Source organism: Sinohyriopsis cumingii, chromosome 5, assembly GCF_028554795.1.
Source record: "Sinohyriopsis cumingii isolate HCF-2022 chromosome 5, ASM2855479v2, whole genome shotgun sequence".
Taxonomy (NCBI): Eukaryota; Metazoa; Mollusca; class Bivalvia; order Unionida; family Unionidae; genus Sinohyriopsis; species Sinohyriopsis cumingii.
The window spans coordinates 100,386,575-100,406,267 of record NC_142965.1 but is presented as its reverse complement, the minus strand read 5'-3'; the positions used below and the strand labels follow the sequence as shown (position 1 = coordinate 100,406,267).

Here is a 19,693-nt window from a genome sequence, read left to right as displayed (position 1 = left end):
GGGAAGATCTACCAGCAATGATGCCCAATTAGCTTTAAAGTACCACTTTGGCTTTTGCTAAACATGGTGTATTTTCGTATCTGAACCTGTCTTCAGAATATCATGCTCTGATACTCCTGGCATGACCAATGACTTTATTATTGACATAATTAATGAAAATTATGTCAAGCAGATTGTTTTCACAAGTTTGGTACTCATGTGTTTGAGATAGGTGGGCAGCAAAAGTTCTGCTAGCAAGAGCTTGTTGGATTTCCCCTTTAGGAAGAAATAAATGTGCAAAAACGTACAATTTAGCATTTAATCAAATACAAAAATGCATGTAGTTTTATAAAAAAGAAATTGTCAATGTGTCTTACACGGACTGGGCATAATGTTTTGTCATCATAATCACTACTCCTGTCTGTTGCAATACTAAACGGCCCAATTTTCATGGCTTCTACAATTTTAAGTGAAGTACCTTCTGCTAAACACCTAACAATATTGGATGATTGTTCTTGCACATACATATTTTCTGCAATTTTGGAATCAGGACACATCCATTTGAACAAAGGACCAATGTAGTCTTCAACCTCTAGGGGTAGTCTATGTTCTATTAAGAACTCGGTCCTTAATGCCTCTACATTTATAAAATTTGTGTCCACCAATTTAGTTCTGCTGCAAAAAAGAAGTTACCTTAGTACTGTAGTTAGTAAAACGAGCTAATTCAAGGCTTCTTTGTTTTACCACCATGACCAGTAATAAAATCCTTTCCACACAGCCTCCAAGGTGCGTGAAGCTGTCCTAAAATGGAACACTGTATTGTGTAATTTATGTATTCATTTCTGAATTGATTTTTCATCTTTTCCTAATCCATCTGTGAAATTATTTTAAAAACATTTTTGCTCTAACACACGCATCAACTGGAATAAATCTGACACGACCTTTAGTGCCAAATACCTACAGACTGGTTCTGCACCAGATATTAATCTTAACAAAGAATTTACGAGCAAAGATTACAAGTAAGTAAACTAGTCAGTTCTCTCCTCACTAAGCCATACAGCTGCTATAAATAGAAGCCAAGGTAAAAAGTTTGAAAGTAGAACCTGCATGTTTCTTGGAAATAGGGCAGGTACTATAAATAGAACATACTGCTGTTATGAAAGTGCATGCAAGTCTATGGACAAGTGTACTGTACTCTAATGTTGTAGTTATATAGAAGCCATCTCTTCTGTAATACGGTCTGTGGGATTAATGGGATGTTAATAAAAATGAGAAAACAAATTATTAATTTTTTGGAAGGAGATCTACCAAAAACGTGTAACCCATTTATGCGCAAGGTGTAATTTAGTGGAAAAAAAGCATACAGATTATGACAAAAATGTAATGGTTGGCATGTATGTTACTGTGAACATATTTATTTCAATCAATATAAATTTTCATGGTTATGCAGAAAATGACAATTTCGTCAGGACTTGAATTTATAGGTTGTAGAAGAGATTCTATCACTTCAACAGAAGAATTATTGTTTATTTTGTTTTGAATTATTATTATGGCTGTTCCAGTAAAATATGCTTGGGACCCAGGGAAGGCACTTTCAATGTAGAGTAGTCACCCATAGATGCAATTTAGAAATTTGTATAATTTTCATATGTAATTAGAGTACCCTGGCACATATTTTTTTAATGTGTCTTTCCTGGGAATGGTGTATGTTTAAATGCAACAGCCCTAGCATTCACATCTAATAACAAAATTATTTAAAATATTTGTTTTCTTGGTAAGAAATTTGTTGTGATGACAAGTATAGTTGTACAGTCCTTACAAGTCATATCTGCCAATAGCAGCCACCAATGGGAAAAGATCGAACTGGAATCTATCAACCGGTGACCTATATATACAGTTTCACCTTTCTAACTTGGACTTTGAACAATTATAATGCATTAAATTTTATAATTATTATTATTATTATTATTATTATTATTATTATTGTATCAACAGATTTTCTTTTGTGCACTTCTGAACACAATTGTAAAATACATGTACAAGTTAGACACTCCATAAGATTACTATCACCTGTTCACTTTAATCCATCCTATAACTTAAAAATGATCACTGACTCTTAGAAACAAAAATCACTGATCTGTGTTTTTGTGTGCCATGATTAGAAACTAATTTTACTTTTAATTGACAACTTAAATATCATTGTGAAATTCATAAATGACTATTTATTCAGCCAGCTTGTACAATCAGACTTGGACACAGCTGTTCCCACTTCAAACAATATCTGGAATAACCAGTTCCTCAGCTCAGATCAAAGACAGTTCACTTGTGTAAGAGACATGCAATAATGGGAATGAAAAGAAACATAATGTTTCTATTATTAGTAGCACATGAAATGAAACTTCACCTGCCTTACAAACAACTTTTTTAAATGATGAAAGACATTTGATGTAAACAAACTTTTTCATCAGAGGAAGTTTTGATGCAGAGGCAAAAAAACAAACAGATGGATGAAGAAATTGAAAACAAGACTTGTCACACTGGCGCAAAGATGATTCCACTTCTGCTGCAAAAAGATGACTGATTTTCCCACCATCCAGCAAAGAATTCCACTGACCCTCGTCTCTAATGATCAAAACTCTCCATCTTTCACATCTTACATAATAACATCTTTGAGTTGCAGTGTGACCAGAGTATGGTGAGTACAAGCACAACAAGAAATGTTTTACTCATGGATTCACATGATGAGCCTTTATCTTGCAAAATGTCTTTCTCATAAAACAGTGATCACTGTGGATACACATCAGTGACCCTTAAAGAAGTGAGAAACCATTTTTTGGTTATGACACATCTGGCCATGTAAAGCAGGTGGCCAATACCTACATCAATTTTATATAGGAAATGGGTCAGGAATTAGAATAGATGTTGAGACCTGGTGACCATAATAAAATCATTACAGGTGAGACTGTAAATATCTCAAACATGGCTACTTCTCTTTATCCAATTATAACATGAATTATTCTATAAATATCCTGAAATTCTATTAACAAAACAAACATCATGGTAATAAATATTTATTCAAACACTATATACTCACAGAATGACTAAAATCCCTCTGCAGCCACATCATTAATGCAAGTTAAATGTACTTGCCAATAGATACGCTTTAGTTAGACACAATAAAGAAAATAAATAATCATAGTTTGAATGATTAATATATACACATGTATAATCATTGGATTCAACATATCAAAAATCACAAGATGTGAAGTTCCTTGTATAATGCTGCAACAAATCCATAAATATTTTGAATGTCATATAAAACTGAAAAAACTTTAATTTCACCAACAAAATTAGCAGTAAATACATATATACATACATACAATTCAATGAATATACAGAAATATACAAAGATCTGTATATAGACCACCTGATTCATTACACATTTAATTATGTATATCTTTTATTAATCTTTATATCTGTCCATCTATAAAGAGTAAACTCTTGCAAGTCCATATACTATCTGTACATGTCCTAAGGCCAAACAAAATAAGATGTATGTTTCCAGTTAGCCCACTAACTGTTTCTCACATTAAAAAAAGAAAAGATTAAATATATATATATTTATTTTTTAAAAATGACCTGCCTACCCTAATTTTAAAACAAGTGCAATAGGAAATATATATATTTATTTTTCTTGGTCTTATTGCAAACACAGCACTTCACAAAGAAAAGAAATGTTTCAACAAAATACTTAGCATTTTTGTTTATCCTGATTGGACGTCAATTCTTATTAAAACATGGTGTCAAAAATGGAACATGTAATAATGATGAATGTTTTGTTAAATAACTGGAAAGCAGTCAGATTGACTAGAATCTCAAATGTGAAAGTAAGCATATAAAATAAGAATCCTTGACTGGCTGTTTTAGTGCCACTTTTAGCACACTGCTGGTTATATCATTCTGAAAAATGGGAGCTAAGTGCCTTCCCAAGGACATACCAATTCAACTGACAAAATCAATCAGCTATGAATAATGTTTAGAAACAAATGTTCTGTGCTACCTATTAAGAAAAATGTAAATACATTCCTAAATCTAAGCAAATAAAATAGTCAGGCAACTTTATGAATAGCTTCAACACATTCAAGTTATAAATGGGAAGTAAATCAATGTATTCCAACACATACTGTTTGCCAAGCTTAAAGAACCATTACCAAATTTGTTTCCCCATCACTTAAGTAAGTTCCACACGTTTCAAACTGAACCTTTCCAACTAAATAATATCTAATTAAACAATAATCTCTACACAAAGCTTTTTTTAAATTTGTCTAATTATCATGTGCTATAGAAAGCTAAAATGGTAACACCAACCGATTCTTACCACTACAAAGCACCTACCTCTAAGAATCAATGACTGCATAATATAAACCAACTATTTTAAAAACCTTTTCTACACAACTGTTGCATCTTTATGGACAAAAGTCTATAACAAAATTTGGACACATAAATAGACTTCAATTTTATCACAAATATTATGTTTCTAGAAATGTTCTTCAGAATAAATATAGGTATTGTTTTTACAGTTGCTTTATGTGTCACATTACAATGGAAGATTCAGAACTGAAAGAGCTGCTACATGTATGCGTCACAATGCCCCATTGCTAGACATCACTATAAACTGCCACAATGCAGACATCACATTGATATGACTGAAAAATTGTTAAAGCTATGAATAAAAAATCCAGATCCAAAGAACTGAAAGACAAAGCAAGAAGGATTCAAAATCTTCTCAAGAGTCTCAGAAATATCTGAATGTAGCAAACTTTGTGTAACTGTGATGCTGAAAACAAGAAGAAAAATAAAGGATTATAAACATCACATTAAAAACAACCCAAAAAAAAGGTCAAACAGCATAAGCAATTCAGATATTTTTTAAAAATAAGCATCACAAGATCTTTACTTTATCTTTTTTAAATTCTTTTGAAGATCTTTATAAGCTACTAAAGATTCATATGCATCATCTTCTATAAGACTGTCTACAACATAATTCAGCACAAGTTTTTAAATAAATCAACTGACTGCAGTTTTAACAAGAATGTTTTATCAAAAGTGGGATTCTTTAGCATGAACACATGAATCCAACATCATTTACCAAGACCATTTTCCAGCAGACAAGGTTTTGAGTCTGAATTCAAAGCAAGGATTTTCAATATTTCCTTTGAGTGTTCTGGCAAGCGTTTCAGCTTATCTATCTCTGTATGATTATAAGTTTTTCCTCAGCAAAAGCTCACGGAAATAAATTATCAACTAATGATTTATGAGAAAGTATAATGAAACAAGAGTCCCTTGAAGGGGCTAATGCTCTTATTAATGAAAATAATTTCCTGGAGCCCAAGATGAGACCATTTTTTTTAAAACTGCTTAGTTGTTGAAACCATATCTGATATTCTTGAGCTATTCTCAACATGACCACCATGACGGTCACATTTTGATGTAAGATCAGCACGATTTTCATTCAGAACTATCTAAATACTAATACTTTAGGTGAAACGTACTGGCCATCCATTCAGAAATGAAGCAGTGATAAGATTTAATTAAGGGCTACCATGGTTGCCAAAATGGTTATCCAATTGCCATCAAATTTATTTAGGACCAACTAGACATTAATATAAATCTTTTGGTGAAAATCCCATGTTAAAAAAAACTTTTTTTCTATAAGATTCGAAAGAAGGCCACCATGGTGGCTATATTAGATATCAGCTGGGAAGCATTGTTATTCAAAACCAAATAGACATCATAAGAAGCCTTTTAGTGAAAACCCCCATGTTGTTAGGATCATCTATGTAGGAGTAGCAACAACAAAAATCTCAACATGGTGGTCATATTGAATGTCAAGTTTCATACCAATCCTACATGCAGTTTAGGAGGAGTAGCAATAACATTTCTGTCTATGACCACAAGACTCCCTCAAAAACTAACACACTACTGTCTGAGAAGAATATCCAGGAAGACTATTTTTTATCTTTAATTATTCAGTGTTGAAACCATCTTATATTCTTAAACGAAAACAGATCCAAATTAGCCACTGTTGCAGCTCAATTAGACACAAGCACTCATTTTATTCAGGACAAACCAGAATCCATGACTTTTCATTTAGGAGGGAGTAGCAGCAACAAAATGGCTTCCCTGGAGGCAATACTGGATCTCAGAGCAACACCATTTTTATCTAGTACCAATCATACATGATATGTCTTCTGGTGAAAAGTCTATGTTAACATGAATCTCACACAAGGAAGAACAGCAGCAGACAGTTCAAGAAGGCCACTGGGGTGACCATATTGGATATCAATACCATTTTTATTTATGACCAATCAAACACCATAATAAGTCTTCTAGTGAAAAGCCCATGCTGATATGACACTCTGTTCAGGATACGTAGCAACAAGAATTTCGAGATGGCTGTTGTCATGGCATTAGTGGATGTCTGAGCAAAACAATTTTCATTTAGAACCAACCAGTCACCATCCGACTTTCCATTTAAGAGGTGTAGCAAAAAAAAAAATGATTTTCAAGAAGGCAACTGTGGCAGATATTGCAGACATTAGATTGGCATCATTTTCATTTAAAACTAGACAATGTAAAACGTCCATCCATTCAGAAGGAGTGGTGATAACAAGATCACAGTGACTTTCGTATGATTGGGCCTTAATACATGATCTGAAATAAAAATGGCAAAATGCTATATCACCTCCCAAGTTCCTAAACAAGAGGATGATAAATGTTCAGCAATGATATATCTTTGACATAGTTACAAATGTACCTATATTCTCTTTTTTCAGTTAGAAACAAAATTATATTTTCTTTCTACAGTATGACTTAATGTAATAATCTCGACTGCATTAAGTTTCTTTCTTTCTTTCATCATTTCAAGATATAATGACTACAACAAATATGGTTACAAATAACTGGACATGTGCAAATGTGACAAAATTAGTGTAAAAGAACCAAAATCATGAACCAATACAGGTAATTTCACAAATTAAACTTTCACAAGATTTTGAGAATTGGTTACAGCAAGATGGCAACTTTACAATGTATGTGTAATTAATTTACAAAATTCTACTCCTGGCCATCCATTAACAGCTGATCTTTCCACCAGGGGGATATGTCACATGCAACATTTTTCCCAATGAGATGAGTGACTTCAGGACCATCTGCAGCAACAGTGGACAAATTCTCTGTGCTTGCCTCCATGATTGAATGACCAAGGCTGAGCCCAACTCCAAGAGTCTTTGTACCTGTTATAATGTAAGTCAACCAAACCATTAACTGCTGATCGAGTGGGAATAACAAATTACCATGTATACCATCTACAGCACACAAGTGAATGTAAACCACATATTGAGATCTACCGTCATATAATGGGACAGAAAACTGGAGTTTATGCCCAAATGAAATGTATTCTGCCTTTTTTGTCACATGCTGAAGAAATACATCAGATGTAAATAGCAGCCATTTTGATCTGATCTCAAGCATGCTGTTATTATCTCACACTTATTACACTGATATCACAACGTCTGACATGCCATCACTAATAGCAACATAAGCAACAGTTTGAAGCTATAGAATCCAAATGATTTCTTCAATATTTTTTTTAATGATGCAGGAACAGCATTAAAAATTAAAAGTGCATGTATTCACTGATGACTGAAATGTTCTAGAGTGAAATGTGACAGCAGATCTGTGACGATAGTGCTCTCTGTTATATACAGAAACAGCCAACACCACAAACGTGGTCTCAAGCATACCAATCGCTCTAGGGCTGATGAGGATGATACAAAATAACATTATTAACAAAGTCTGATAAAAATGTCTCTGTACATTAAACATTATTATAGTGAATGAAAAAGAAAATGAAAATGTAAATCTTAAATTATTTTCAACTTCGTTAATTCTTTGATCTTAACATTAAACAAAAATTATATGTTTATCCCAATAAGCCATTTTTGCGTAAGGCATCTAAATTCAAGTCATTTAGATTCCTCTAAATTTAATTAAGAATGAGGGCAAAAGCTGTTTATTACATACCAGAACCTCTAATAACACAATCCTTTCAAAAGTATGAAGTAAAGAAAAATGGAATATGAATCAACAAGTTACCAATAAATCTTCTTTGTGTATGCAGGAAATTACTGATCAGGATAAGCTCTCTCAAAATAGTACAAAAGCATAACTATACTGCAAATTACTTAGTTGACTGTGATGTTGTTGAACATAATCCAGCAATGAATAATTACAAAAAGGAGAGTAGTCATTCCTCAAAGACCAAGATTTTAAAAAAGTGCCAGCGAATGCCATAGGATCTCACACTATTGTCTAATATAGGTTATTTTACCTATATATAACATCACATTTTGGGATTTATTTTGTCTTTATGTCTTTTTCCTGTTGCAAAGAGCTTATTCTCTTAGATGATAAAGGTTGTTGAGTCTATGTTAACCTGACTGAGTAACAGTCTCAAAGAAAACATCTGACATTTGATCCCTCCTAGATATACTTACATGAAATGGCCCCAAGATGATCAATTCCAACTTTGTTTGTCTTGGTGTTAGGTTTAGCTATAATTTTGCATGCTAAAATGACACAATTACTATTCAGGTACATATATGATTATGAGATTGTCTAAAATACGAAAAATGGCAATATGGTCATGAAAGACAAGACATACAATATAATAGTTCATGAAAACAAAAAACAGAAGTATTCTCCACATAAAAGCTCTAAATTGACCTCATCATGATTATAAAAAATCACCCTTTTATCCAGCATGAAACTGATGACACAGCATTTGACTACTATTGTCTATTTGCAACTCTGCTGATATGTGTTAAAACCCTTCTCCAGCACAAGCAAAGGCAACTGGTTAGACATCCAATATTTGGTGGTTTCCAACATTAAAATTTCTCTTTGAATCTGGATATGGCAAGCAGATAAAAATTGAGACCCAAATGGGCTAGAAAAGGAATCTGGATCCACAGCATGGTTTTTCTAGTTTCAGTATCTTATTTAAATAGAACATCAGCATTTTGTGTCCAATACTTAAAATCCATTAAGCAAGGATCCTTTCTGTCAAAGCTTGTTAAATTCTGTTGAGCATTTATGCTTAGATAAGGATATTTAAATCTTTTTCAATGATGTGTGATGACATCACCATTTGATGGTGAATAAGAGTCTGTATAAACCTGAAAAGCCAGATCAAAGTCTATGTACATTATACATGGCAAAGTACACTAAATTTCTACCTGTGCTGTGTCTTCCAGGTCTCTTCTTTAGGCCTGCTCTCTCCTTCTCAACTCTGACTGCTCCATCACTGAGGGTGGGAGTCAAGTAACGTCTTATAGATGGGGACTAAAAGGAAAATCATTGATGACAGAATCACTGATGATTTGCTCAATTCATACAAACCCTTAAATGGGTAGTTTGAACATCAAAACAAAAATGGAATAAAATATGACTGCAAATGAAATAATAAATTTGTAAAAAAAAATGGATAATGCAAAAGTAAATTGCAGCAAATAAAAATAATGAATGATAAATAAAGTGAAAACTGGTTATTTTCAGGCTGCAGTTAAATTGTGATAGTAAAAAGCCCTTCTGCATGACAAACTGATATGGTAACATCTTGCTTGTATCACTAAGAAATAAAAATTGCTGACAAAAACTCAACATTAATTATATTCTTCATAATAAGATACTGAAATATATCAGTGGCAGAAAAAGGATACAGCCACTGTGATAATGCCAGTTATAAAGCCACAGCGGTGATATCACTTTTGAAATGGATCTCTATTTAGCAATCTGCCTTTATATATATATTAATCAAATCTGTAGTTCCATATTTGGACCTATTTCATTTTTTTCTGCATTTTCTCTCCTCCACCTTCCCATACATGTGAAAGAATTGAGAACTCACCTTAGGAGAAATCAAAGATTTTGCAAAATTTGGTCAGAAGTTTTGACTACAAAAAAGGGAGGATTTTCAATGAGAATGGTGAATGTTTTCACTGTAACACATTTCTGACTGTCTTAATTCAATGAGAATGTTAATGTTTTCACTGTAACACATTTCTGACTGTCTTAATTCAATGAGAATGTTGAATGTTTTCACTGTAACACATTTCTGACTGTCTTGCTTCAATGAGAATGGTGAATGTTTTCACTGTAACACATTTCTGACTATCTTAATTCAATGAGAATGTTGAATGTTTTCACTGTAACACATTTCTGACTGTCTTGCATCAATGAGAATGTTGAATGTTTTCACTGTAACACATTTCTGACTGTCTTGCTTCAATAAGAATGGTGAATGTTTTCACTGTAACACATTTCTGACTGTCTTGCTTCAATGAGAATGGTGAATGTTTTCACTGTAACACATTTCTGACTGTCTTGCTTCAATGAGAATGGTGAATGTTTTCACTGTAACACATTTCTGACTATCTTGCTTCAATGAGAATGTTGAATGTTTTCCCTATAACACATTTCTGACTATCTTAATTCAATGAGAATGGTGAATGTTTTCACTGTAACACATTTCTGACTGTCTTGCTTCAATGAGAATGTTGAATGTTTTCACTGTAACACATTTCTGACTGTCTTGCATCAATGAGAATGATGAATGTTTTCACTGTAACACATTTCTGACTGTCTTGCTTCAATGAGAATGGTGAATGTTTTCACTGTAACACATTTCTGACTGTCTTGCTTCAATGAGAATGTTGAATGTTTTCACTGTAATACATTTCTGACTATCTTGCTTCAATGAGAATGGTGAATGTTTTCCCTATAACACATTTCTGACTGTCTTGCTTCAATGAGAATGGTGAATGTTTTCACTGTAACACATTTCTGACTGTCTTAATTAAATGAGGACCCAAAACTTAGATTATTATTGATTAGTTGTCAGCCATGTTTGTCTGTTTGTATGAAAACTTTCGCATTATTTCAGGATCAGGGAACATTATTTAGACAAGATTTGAAAAATAATCTGCTACTATAAACAGGAGATTATCTCTGACTAAAAAGTAGGCAATGAGTGTCTCAGCACATATCTTTATCCACATTTTGATGTAGATTCTGTGAACATGGATTTCAATGATAGCAGATTCGTTGTCGCATCTAATATGTTTTACTATGCTGTACCACAGTCATTATTACCACAAATGGACTATACTGGAAGCAAGGTGTGAAAAAATATGGAAAAACTAAACACTGTGAACATTGAGAGTGACAGGATAACTAGGAGACACCCGTCATCTCGGGAGGAAATCCTTCCCATCTGGAAAGTTCACAAGTATGCTCTACCCATCATGATGAATAGATCTTCAAATGTGTCAAGACTACAGACCGTCTAGTATACTTTTTAGTTTATCAATAAGTATGCACCATAAAAAAATGCCTAAATGGGAATTCTAAACAAAAATAATGTAGGCTTCAAATATTAACTGTTCTGAATTATTAGTTTTCCATATGAATTTATTGATGATTGAACTTGCTATTCGATATTCTTCCACCCATACAGTATTTATAGGTTAGTGCATTTGTATGGGAAAATATGAACAAGTTTTTCTGAACAATACTACATGACTTTAGGGGTGAAGTATTACCCAGAAAAATATGAGTTCATATTTTCCCAAACAAACATAGCAACCTTTTTATTATATACTCATTCTGTTTTTCTACCAAAGGTTGAATAAAAAGAACACAGCATAAGAAAAAAAGAACTGAATTTATGCTGGATTCCAAAGTAACTACACATCTATACATTCATCAATACACAGTAACAATATTAATGTGCATATAGCACCATCCAGCAACCATGAACTTGGTACCATGTTGAGTTATTCATTTCTTAATAATTCTCATTTTGGTCTACTTAAAAATTAAAATTTGGAGTCATATTACGAATGAATATGCATTAAAACAATGTTTTCAGTTGGTCCGGAACAGATAGATTTTGTTTTCAGTCAGTCTAACTAATTGTGTTGGACTGAATTTATTAGCCAAGTCAATTTTGTACAATGTACATGTGATGGGAGCAGTGGAGGCAGTTGCCTTGATTCAAATGCATGTATGTTCTTGTTCTGTCACTGTTTGGAAATCATGATGTGGGGAAAATATGAATTATTTTAACTGAATTTCTCAAAAAGATGTAAATTAAATATTGGTTGCTATGGAATTTCATATTCATTTAGTTTTTAGTGCAGTGAGGAGAATGTGATTTCTGTTGGAAATGTAGTCAAAATTATGGTACAATTTCACAATGTGTATCAAATTTGGAAGCCATGTTATTTGGATTTGCATAACTAAGAAAGTACATTTTGAGGCAATTCAAGATAAAAAAATGTAAGTATAATCATTGCCATTCTTATTACCTGCTTGGAAGACTTACGTTTCAATATGCACTGTCATCTGCATGCTTTTTGTTGGAGGGACCCCAGCTATTTACATGACCTGTATGGCTTCTATCGCTAACATAAATCCAAATATTGTAAAACAATTTAAAAGAGAAAAACTGCAAAGTAGCTGTGGTGTGACAGTCCATTTCATCAGCAAAAATAAGACTTCTTAGTGGTCTTGATTTACTAGCTCAGAAGCTCTAGGTTTTCAACCAAAACCTTTTAACTCACTTGTAACATGGGACGTACCCGAGTGAGATGGTATAGCCCTTAGCCTTAATATATTTTACTATGCTATTTTTATTAACCCTACAGAGTACAGGTCATAATCTGAACCATTCAATTTGCAAAAAATTATGAACATTTCTCAAACAAAACTGTTTAGATGATCAGAATGGTATTTGTTGTGGACAGTGCAAATGCAACGTTCATTCATTTGATTGGCAGAATGATTATTTTCTAAGTGTACTCATCAACATTGTTAAATTTATCATCTCTACTTTCAATTGGACCAAACAGATTGTTTAGTCCATCCAAAAACAAATCCAATAAATCAAAAGATAAAGTAAATGCTACATGAGTGTACATTGTTTGTGAACAATCAAAGTACACCTCTCCCTCGATAACTCATGCACAACAGGGTCCACAAACATAGCCCGCGCTATAAACGAGGGCGTTGAGTTACCAAGGGACCTCCAAAAAATGAAATAATCAGCTCAGATATTGAGAAAACCTTATGCGGGTAGGGAACTGGGCTGTTTAATGACTGAATCTTTGTTTTACAATTATGTCAATAATAATTATTAATACCACACTTTTTCTAATAAAGTTGTTCGTTATTGTGAATAAATAAAATTTATTTTCAAAATGTCCAACATGTGAAAGATCATTCCAACTGGTTTCAACAACCATCATGTGTACACAAAAACATTTGTGTATTACATCACTACTTTTTGTTTTGTTGATTAGTTTGGTTCTCGTAGTGGTATCAAATAGTATACTGCCAAGTCGGAGTTAAAGTAGCAGTTGAACTAGACCAACTGCTAATACACCATCAAACAAGATTCCTTTTTTCAAAACCTAGAGGCATTTATTTAGTAAGACAATCATCTACGTCGACACTCAATTTTTGTCTTGTTCAATTAGTACAATATCGATGTTGCGATTTCATTGGAAGCAATAGTGAAACTTATCATCCTTGAGGATAACTCTAAGTGCCAGTTCATGAATTCTTTTAAACTGGCTTGCCAACAATGGTCCGTATCTGCAAAACCAAGCTCTTTATTCATTTCGCTTGGTTGCCATGCTATCTTTGATCAGTTATGAATGAGTCAGTTAATTTAAGTTAATTTATGTTACATACACAAAAACTTTTATAAGTGTTTGATTGATCAACTGAAGTGAGTTCTCCCGACATATGACAGGAGCTGCTAGATTTTATGTATGTAGGATTTGCATGTCTTTTAACTTTTCTTTTATTCCACCTCCTTTATTTGATTCAAAAGACATAATTAACATGATAATATAAAGGAGGTCAGCTTTTAATTCAGTGCAACAATACAAAAAATGCTTCTGCAAGTCAGTTATCAAAACATTGTTGACACATAATTAGGTTCTCAGAGAAACGCTTCTGGGCATAGCTGTTACTGTAGATTGACACATTTTATGTTTAAATACAGATTGCTGTTGTTGTTTTTAGGGTTTAACGCCATTTTTCAGCACACAATAGGCTATACATGGCGGCCAGTATTAATGGTCAAGGAAGAACCCGGGAAAACACCGGAAAGAACCACCGACCCACAAGAAGCTACTAGCAAGCTTTCTCACATACCCACATTAGGCAAATCCGAGACTCGAACCTACGCAGACAGAGGTGAGATGGCAGTGATCCGTAACAGAGAGTGCTTTAGACCACTCGGCCACTCGGGGCCCCTAATACAGATTGCATTTATGATGATTACACTAAGAGGAACTACAAGATAGAATCAAAACACAAATTTCACTTAATAAAAATTATTTACTTGGCATTTAAATATTAATGTACTCCCTACACCAGGCGTAAGTGACATTTTCATTGATCAAACTTTCCTTAAATATCTTTAATTATGGTGTACTAAGAATGTCATTTTAAAAGAAAATGTAACCAATTATATGATTTCTTATTAAAAGTTGATAATTTCAAAATGGTGATTAAAATTTCCAGGTCCTATCTACCATTTTCGACTATAAAATGAGTGATATATCAATGTTTCAGTGACCAATTTTGATTGTGATTTTCTTGAAGCTCAAGAAATAGGGATCCATTTTTGGGGTATTATCTGGTAAAAAAAAATGGGATCAATGCCTGACCCTGCATTATAATCAGGTTTGCGAGTTATATGGGTGCAAGTTATCGAGGGATGTAGTTCCTAACTCACATGTCATGCAGTATGAAGCCATGCATGATGGAAAAATACTGCACAATAATGACAATGTAAAATTAATGTCAAAAACCATTAGCAAACATTAACATATGCAATTTACACTTATGAGAAACATAATTTGTTTGGAAAAATGCTTGGTTATTTATAGTAATAAAATTGTTAAAATTGCGACTCTAACTCTCAATACAATCATAATCATATCTGACAATTAAGCAGAAAGTAGAAACGGATGAGTGTTGATTGCAAACGAAAATTAAGTCACAATCAAGACTTGGGTACAGAAATCATTCAAAACATTTGGTTAAAGATGGTACACTCTGAAATCTACTGAATGTGACTGCTCTATCATGTTGCCATACTACCCCCATCATAACAATGTTCCCTATATCAATCGATGCAAGAAATGTGTTTCCAAAATTAAAAATCTTCTCAATTTAATTTGGAAACAGTCAATAATTTGGCAAAATACACAATCTGAGGCATTACTTGCACAAGTTAAATTCTGTAATAGTCGCTCTCCTAAAAGTATTGTAAATTTCAGGTCATCTTTTTAACAAGTATTTTCACTGGAATTGAATGCAGAAAAAAAGCAATGTGAATTGATGGTTTTTGACTTAAAAAACATAAAAAGAAAAGTATATCTACATTTGATTTTAGTAGATATATGGAAATATTTCACTCATTAGCTGTAAATACTTTGTATTATTACTCAAAGCTTTGTGACTCATGACAGTATGTCTCCTACTTAAGAAATATTTCCTTTATCAGTTCAAGGAAATATTGATATCTTCTACATACATTTTTACATTTATTGCAGTTTAATTAAGATTTTTATTTATTGTAAATTCAGTGCTGTCATTAGTACATTTTTATTAAGACATGATACAACAGGAATAATTATCTCCCTTTTTGCACTCTTGAAAATTTTAAACCTGACTTTCAGACAGGTATTTCCATGGTCTTTAATGTTAACTAATGTTTTTATGCAAAATTATATTTCTGTCAGTTACAGCAACCTTGAAATTTGACTTGAAAACAAAAGGCTTCTTTCTTGTAACAAGTGCAGACCATCTACAAAGTTTGTTGACAATAATGACAATGTAAAGTTAGTGTCAAAAACCATTATCATATACATATGCTAAAAAATAAGGTGAAGATGAACAATGTATGTAACTGAAAGTACAGGATTTAATCATTAATGTACAGAAACAAAATTGGCAACAAATGACAACATGACATAATATGCTCTGCTTATGGCAGGATTATTACAGACTCAGTAAAACTGAGTCGAAAAGTACTGGCTAAGGGCAGGCACATGATAATCAACACACACAGAAGTTAAATTAATACATTATTCCTTCATTAACATTTAATCCAAATGTGAAGTACAAACTTCAACCCTCAATCTACATAAGCGGTTCCCAACAAGGTGCCCATGGATGCCAGGGTGACTGCCAAGGCTTTTTTAGGTATCTGTGTTTTAGGCACCTAAATTTAGTAATCAAAGTTTTATGTTTCTGCAGAAAGAGGTTATAATGAATAATGTAAGTCCTAATATTTTGATTTTATGGTTTCTTGTGCCATTAAACACATTTTGTGTATTATTCTGTATCCATATCTTTGTCAGGAAAAAGGAAAATTGGCTTAAGTTAACTGGTTGGTGCCTGCCACTCTCATAAACTCTCAAATGTGCCTATAGGAGGAAAAAAGGTTGAGGACCATTGGTTGACATCACGGAAAGCCACCTTTGCACATGTGGGGCCATAGAGTAAACTTTCATGTATTATTTACATGCAAGCTAAAGAGTACTCTAGAGAACATGCATAGGCTTTGGTAACATTACTTTTAATACCTTGGATGAGGGTGGTGGTGGTTCAATGTGAATATTTGGAGGCTGGAGCTCAATAGTTCCTTTCTTCCTCAATCGGGGCATGGATGTTGGTTCCTCCTTCCCCTCCCCACTGGTGTCTGCACTAAGAGCCGATAATTCAGTCACTGTGAACAGGGGTTCATTCATGGCACGCAAGTTGGAGATCAAGTTGGAGTGCTCTTTCTGTATGTGAAATAAATCAATGGCAAATCATGTTAAAAAATAAGATGAAGATGAAAAATGTATTTAACTGAAAGTACGGTATTTAATAGATGTCAAAATGTTGGAAAATTTCAAAGCTATACCTGTAACATATTGTGCATGAAAGCCAAAAATTTGCCATCTAAAAAAGTTTCTGAGGCTTTGAAACATAATCTGATATATTAAGAAATCTTCTAGTGAAAACTCGTGCTCATATTCCTTTCAGTTCAAAAGAAAAAACAATAACACGATTTTAAAATGACTGCATGGTGGCCATATTGTATGTCAGATCAGAACCATTTTCATTTAGGACCAAGTAGACTTCATAAGTCTATGTAGTGAAAAACTTACGCTGATATGAACATCCATTCAGAAAGAGTAACAAGAGTAGCAATATCAAGATTTTTAAGATGGCCACTGTGTTGTCCATGTTGGATGCCTGTGGAGTACAATTTTCAAGAAGGATCAAATAGATATCATAAGAAATCTGGCAGCAAAATCTCCATGTCAATATCATGTGGAGAAGCAATAGCAAGATTTTCTAGCTAGCTGCTGTGGTGGTCATCAGCACCAGTTTCATTTAGGACCAACTAGACATCATAAGATGTGTTTTAGTAAAACAAACATGTTGATATAGCCATTCAATCTAGGTGAGTAGGGATCATGAAAGAAGTTCAGTGCAGCAGCGTTTTTGTTTCAGTGTGTGTGTGTGTCAAATTTCAAGGCAATCCTCCAAGAAAATTAGGAGTAGTGAAAACACTTGTGCTAATGGACCAATGACAGACTACAAACTACAACATAAGCTGTTCTGTTCAATAACTAGTAGAACTAAAAGTCCAATTAAATGACACAGGATAAAATAACAAATAACAACTGTGGAAAAAGTTGGTATGAATCTTATCTCCATACTAAATGCTTTACAAAAGCTTACAGCTCGTATCCTCTTGAGACATTTGTCCAGCCAATCCCTGATTGTTTGTTTGGCCACCTCCTCTTCTATGGCATACTCAAGTTCCTCTCTAAGTAGCAGCTCCTCCAACTGAAGGCTCTTCCTAATATCCACAGACCGGTAGGATAGCATGCTGTATGGAAATCAAGACATTTACCATACATTTTCTATACACCATTACTGTCACTGCTCTGAAGGCAATATTTTAACTGTTCTAACCCGGGCTAAACCAAACACCCTCACATATTCTTCCTCCTGATTAGATTTTTCAATATATCAGCTGACTAGTTAGAAATAACTTTTCACTGAACATTCACCAGTCATCAAGAATTAAAATAAAGTCATAATTTCTAGCATTCTCCTATACAGAGCATTCTTATATTCAATGCTGTACAGCTCTAAAGCTTTGGAGCAATTTTTCATCTCTGCCACTATTTCTGACAAAAATCTCTGCAATTCAGATTACAAGCAAGACGGTATAAAATCATCTCAATTCAAAAGCACTAGTGTGAGAAATTTAGTGCAAAACTTGCTAGCTTTCGAAAATGGTCAAAAGCCACCTATCATTTACAATTATTTTTATATTTTTCTTAATACTGCACTTTCTGGCTAAAACTGCACTTCCCTTAATAAGCCAACTCTCATAAATAATCAAAATTTGACCATCCCTCAAACAGCTTGTGAATAGAGTTTTATTTTTGTACTCTAGTTGTACAAGTTCTATGAAATCAAAAAGAAAGGTTATAATTGCTGTACCTCTCCTATGATAAACCCATGCCCATCCATCCATACTTTCACAACTTTCAATCTTGTACTGACAACTTATAAGGTTGCCAGCATGCCAAGTTAAGAGTGTTGTAACAGCACACATATATAAAGTTAAGGAAATTTTATAGTAAAGTATGTTTCTCCACAAATATCTACCTGATCACATTAGCTATTTCTGAATTCAGGTCTAACAAAAAACAAAAAAGCTATGATTCTGTCTATAAATATATACATTTATCCTACTGTGCATGGAGATTCCAGTGGGATCATGCATTTGGCTATTGTCTTAGATGCAAAAGTTTCCTAAGCTAATCCACTGAAAGTTGTAAGGTCATTCCCAGGGCTGAGAATGTGGTATTATGACTGGGGCATGATAACTGCCAGGGCAGCTATCAGTGACCTGACAAGATTCAGCTATCTCCTTTGCAAGGCCATTTTACATAAACAGAATTGGGAAAAAAGAGACTGAGCATGCCAGTCAACTAACTCCACTACATGTGGAACACAGACATGTTCAAAGGACTGGCTTGTCAAAATTGTTCAAACTCCATGAAGCAAAATCTTCATAAGTCATACCTGATGCTAGAAGAGTTCAGAGAATGACAATATAATAGCCCATTTTATCCAAGCAGTCAGTCAGGACTTGTTGGGCTATGTCTTGCTTTCCTGCCTTAAACCAGTAGGAAGAAACTTTGGCAGCCACAATGAATGTTCTCTGTGTGCCTAAGAAAGTGTGTACTGGGTCCTGCAGTGAAGCCTCTTTCAAAAGGTTGATGAGAGAAAAAATTGTCCTTATAGTCTATAGACTGTAACCTGTTCTTTAAGATGAAACTAGGTTGCATCATTTGTATGACTTAGCCAACATAATGGAACTACAGTGGTCCCCCTCTTATAAGACCACCCCTTCTGCTCCTGGAAAATGGCCTTATAGGATGGGTGACCTTTCCAGAGGGGGACTATATTTATGAGGTGTGTATGCATATGTATGTGTATATAGTAGGAAAGCTGATTGTAACTTAAAGCAGTTAATATCTTCATTTAAAAGTTG

At 33.7% G+C, this 19,693-nt stretch overlaps 1 protein-coding gene across 1 annotated transcript in view; it reads right to left on the bottom strand.

Annotated features, from left to right (window-relative positions):
* Nucleotides 1-3,034: 3,034 nt before the first annotated feature.
* The window catches only part of LOC149799876 (sodium leak channel NALCN-like), a 158,295-nt gene continuing 141,636 nt past the window's right edge, over nucleotides 3,035-19,693 (bottom strand). Inside the window, exons 38-41 of the mRNA XM_089959315.1 lie at nucleotides 17,860-18,010; nucleotides 16,710-16,910; nucleotides 9,279-9,384; nucleotides 3,035-7,274 (exon numbers count right to left, since the gene is read on the bottom strand). Coding sequence (XP_089815441.1) covers nucleotides 7,096-7,274; nucleotides 9,279-9,384; nucleotides 16,710-16,910; nucleotides 17,860-18,010 — 637 coding nt within the window. The 3' untranslated portion in view covers nucleotides 3,035-7,095. The remainder of the gene's footprint in view (nucleotides 7,275-9,278; nucleotides 9,385-16,709; nucleotides 16,911-17,859; nucleotides 18,011-19,693) is intronic.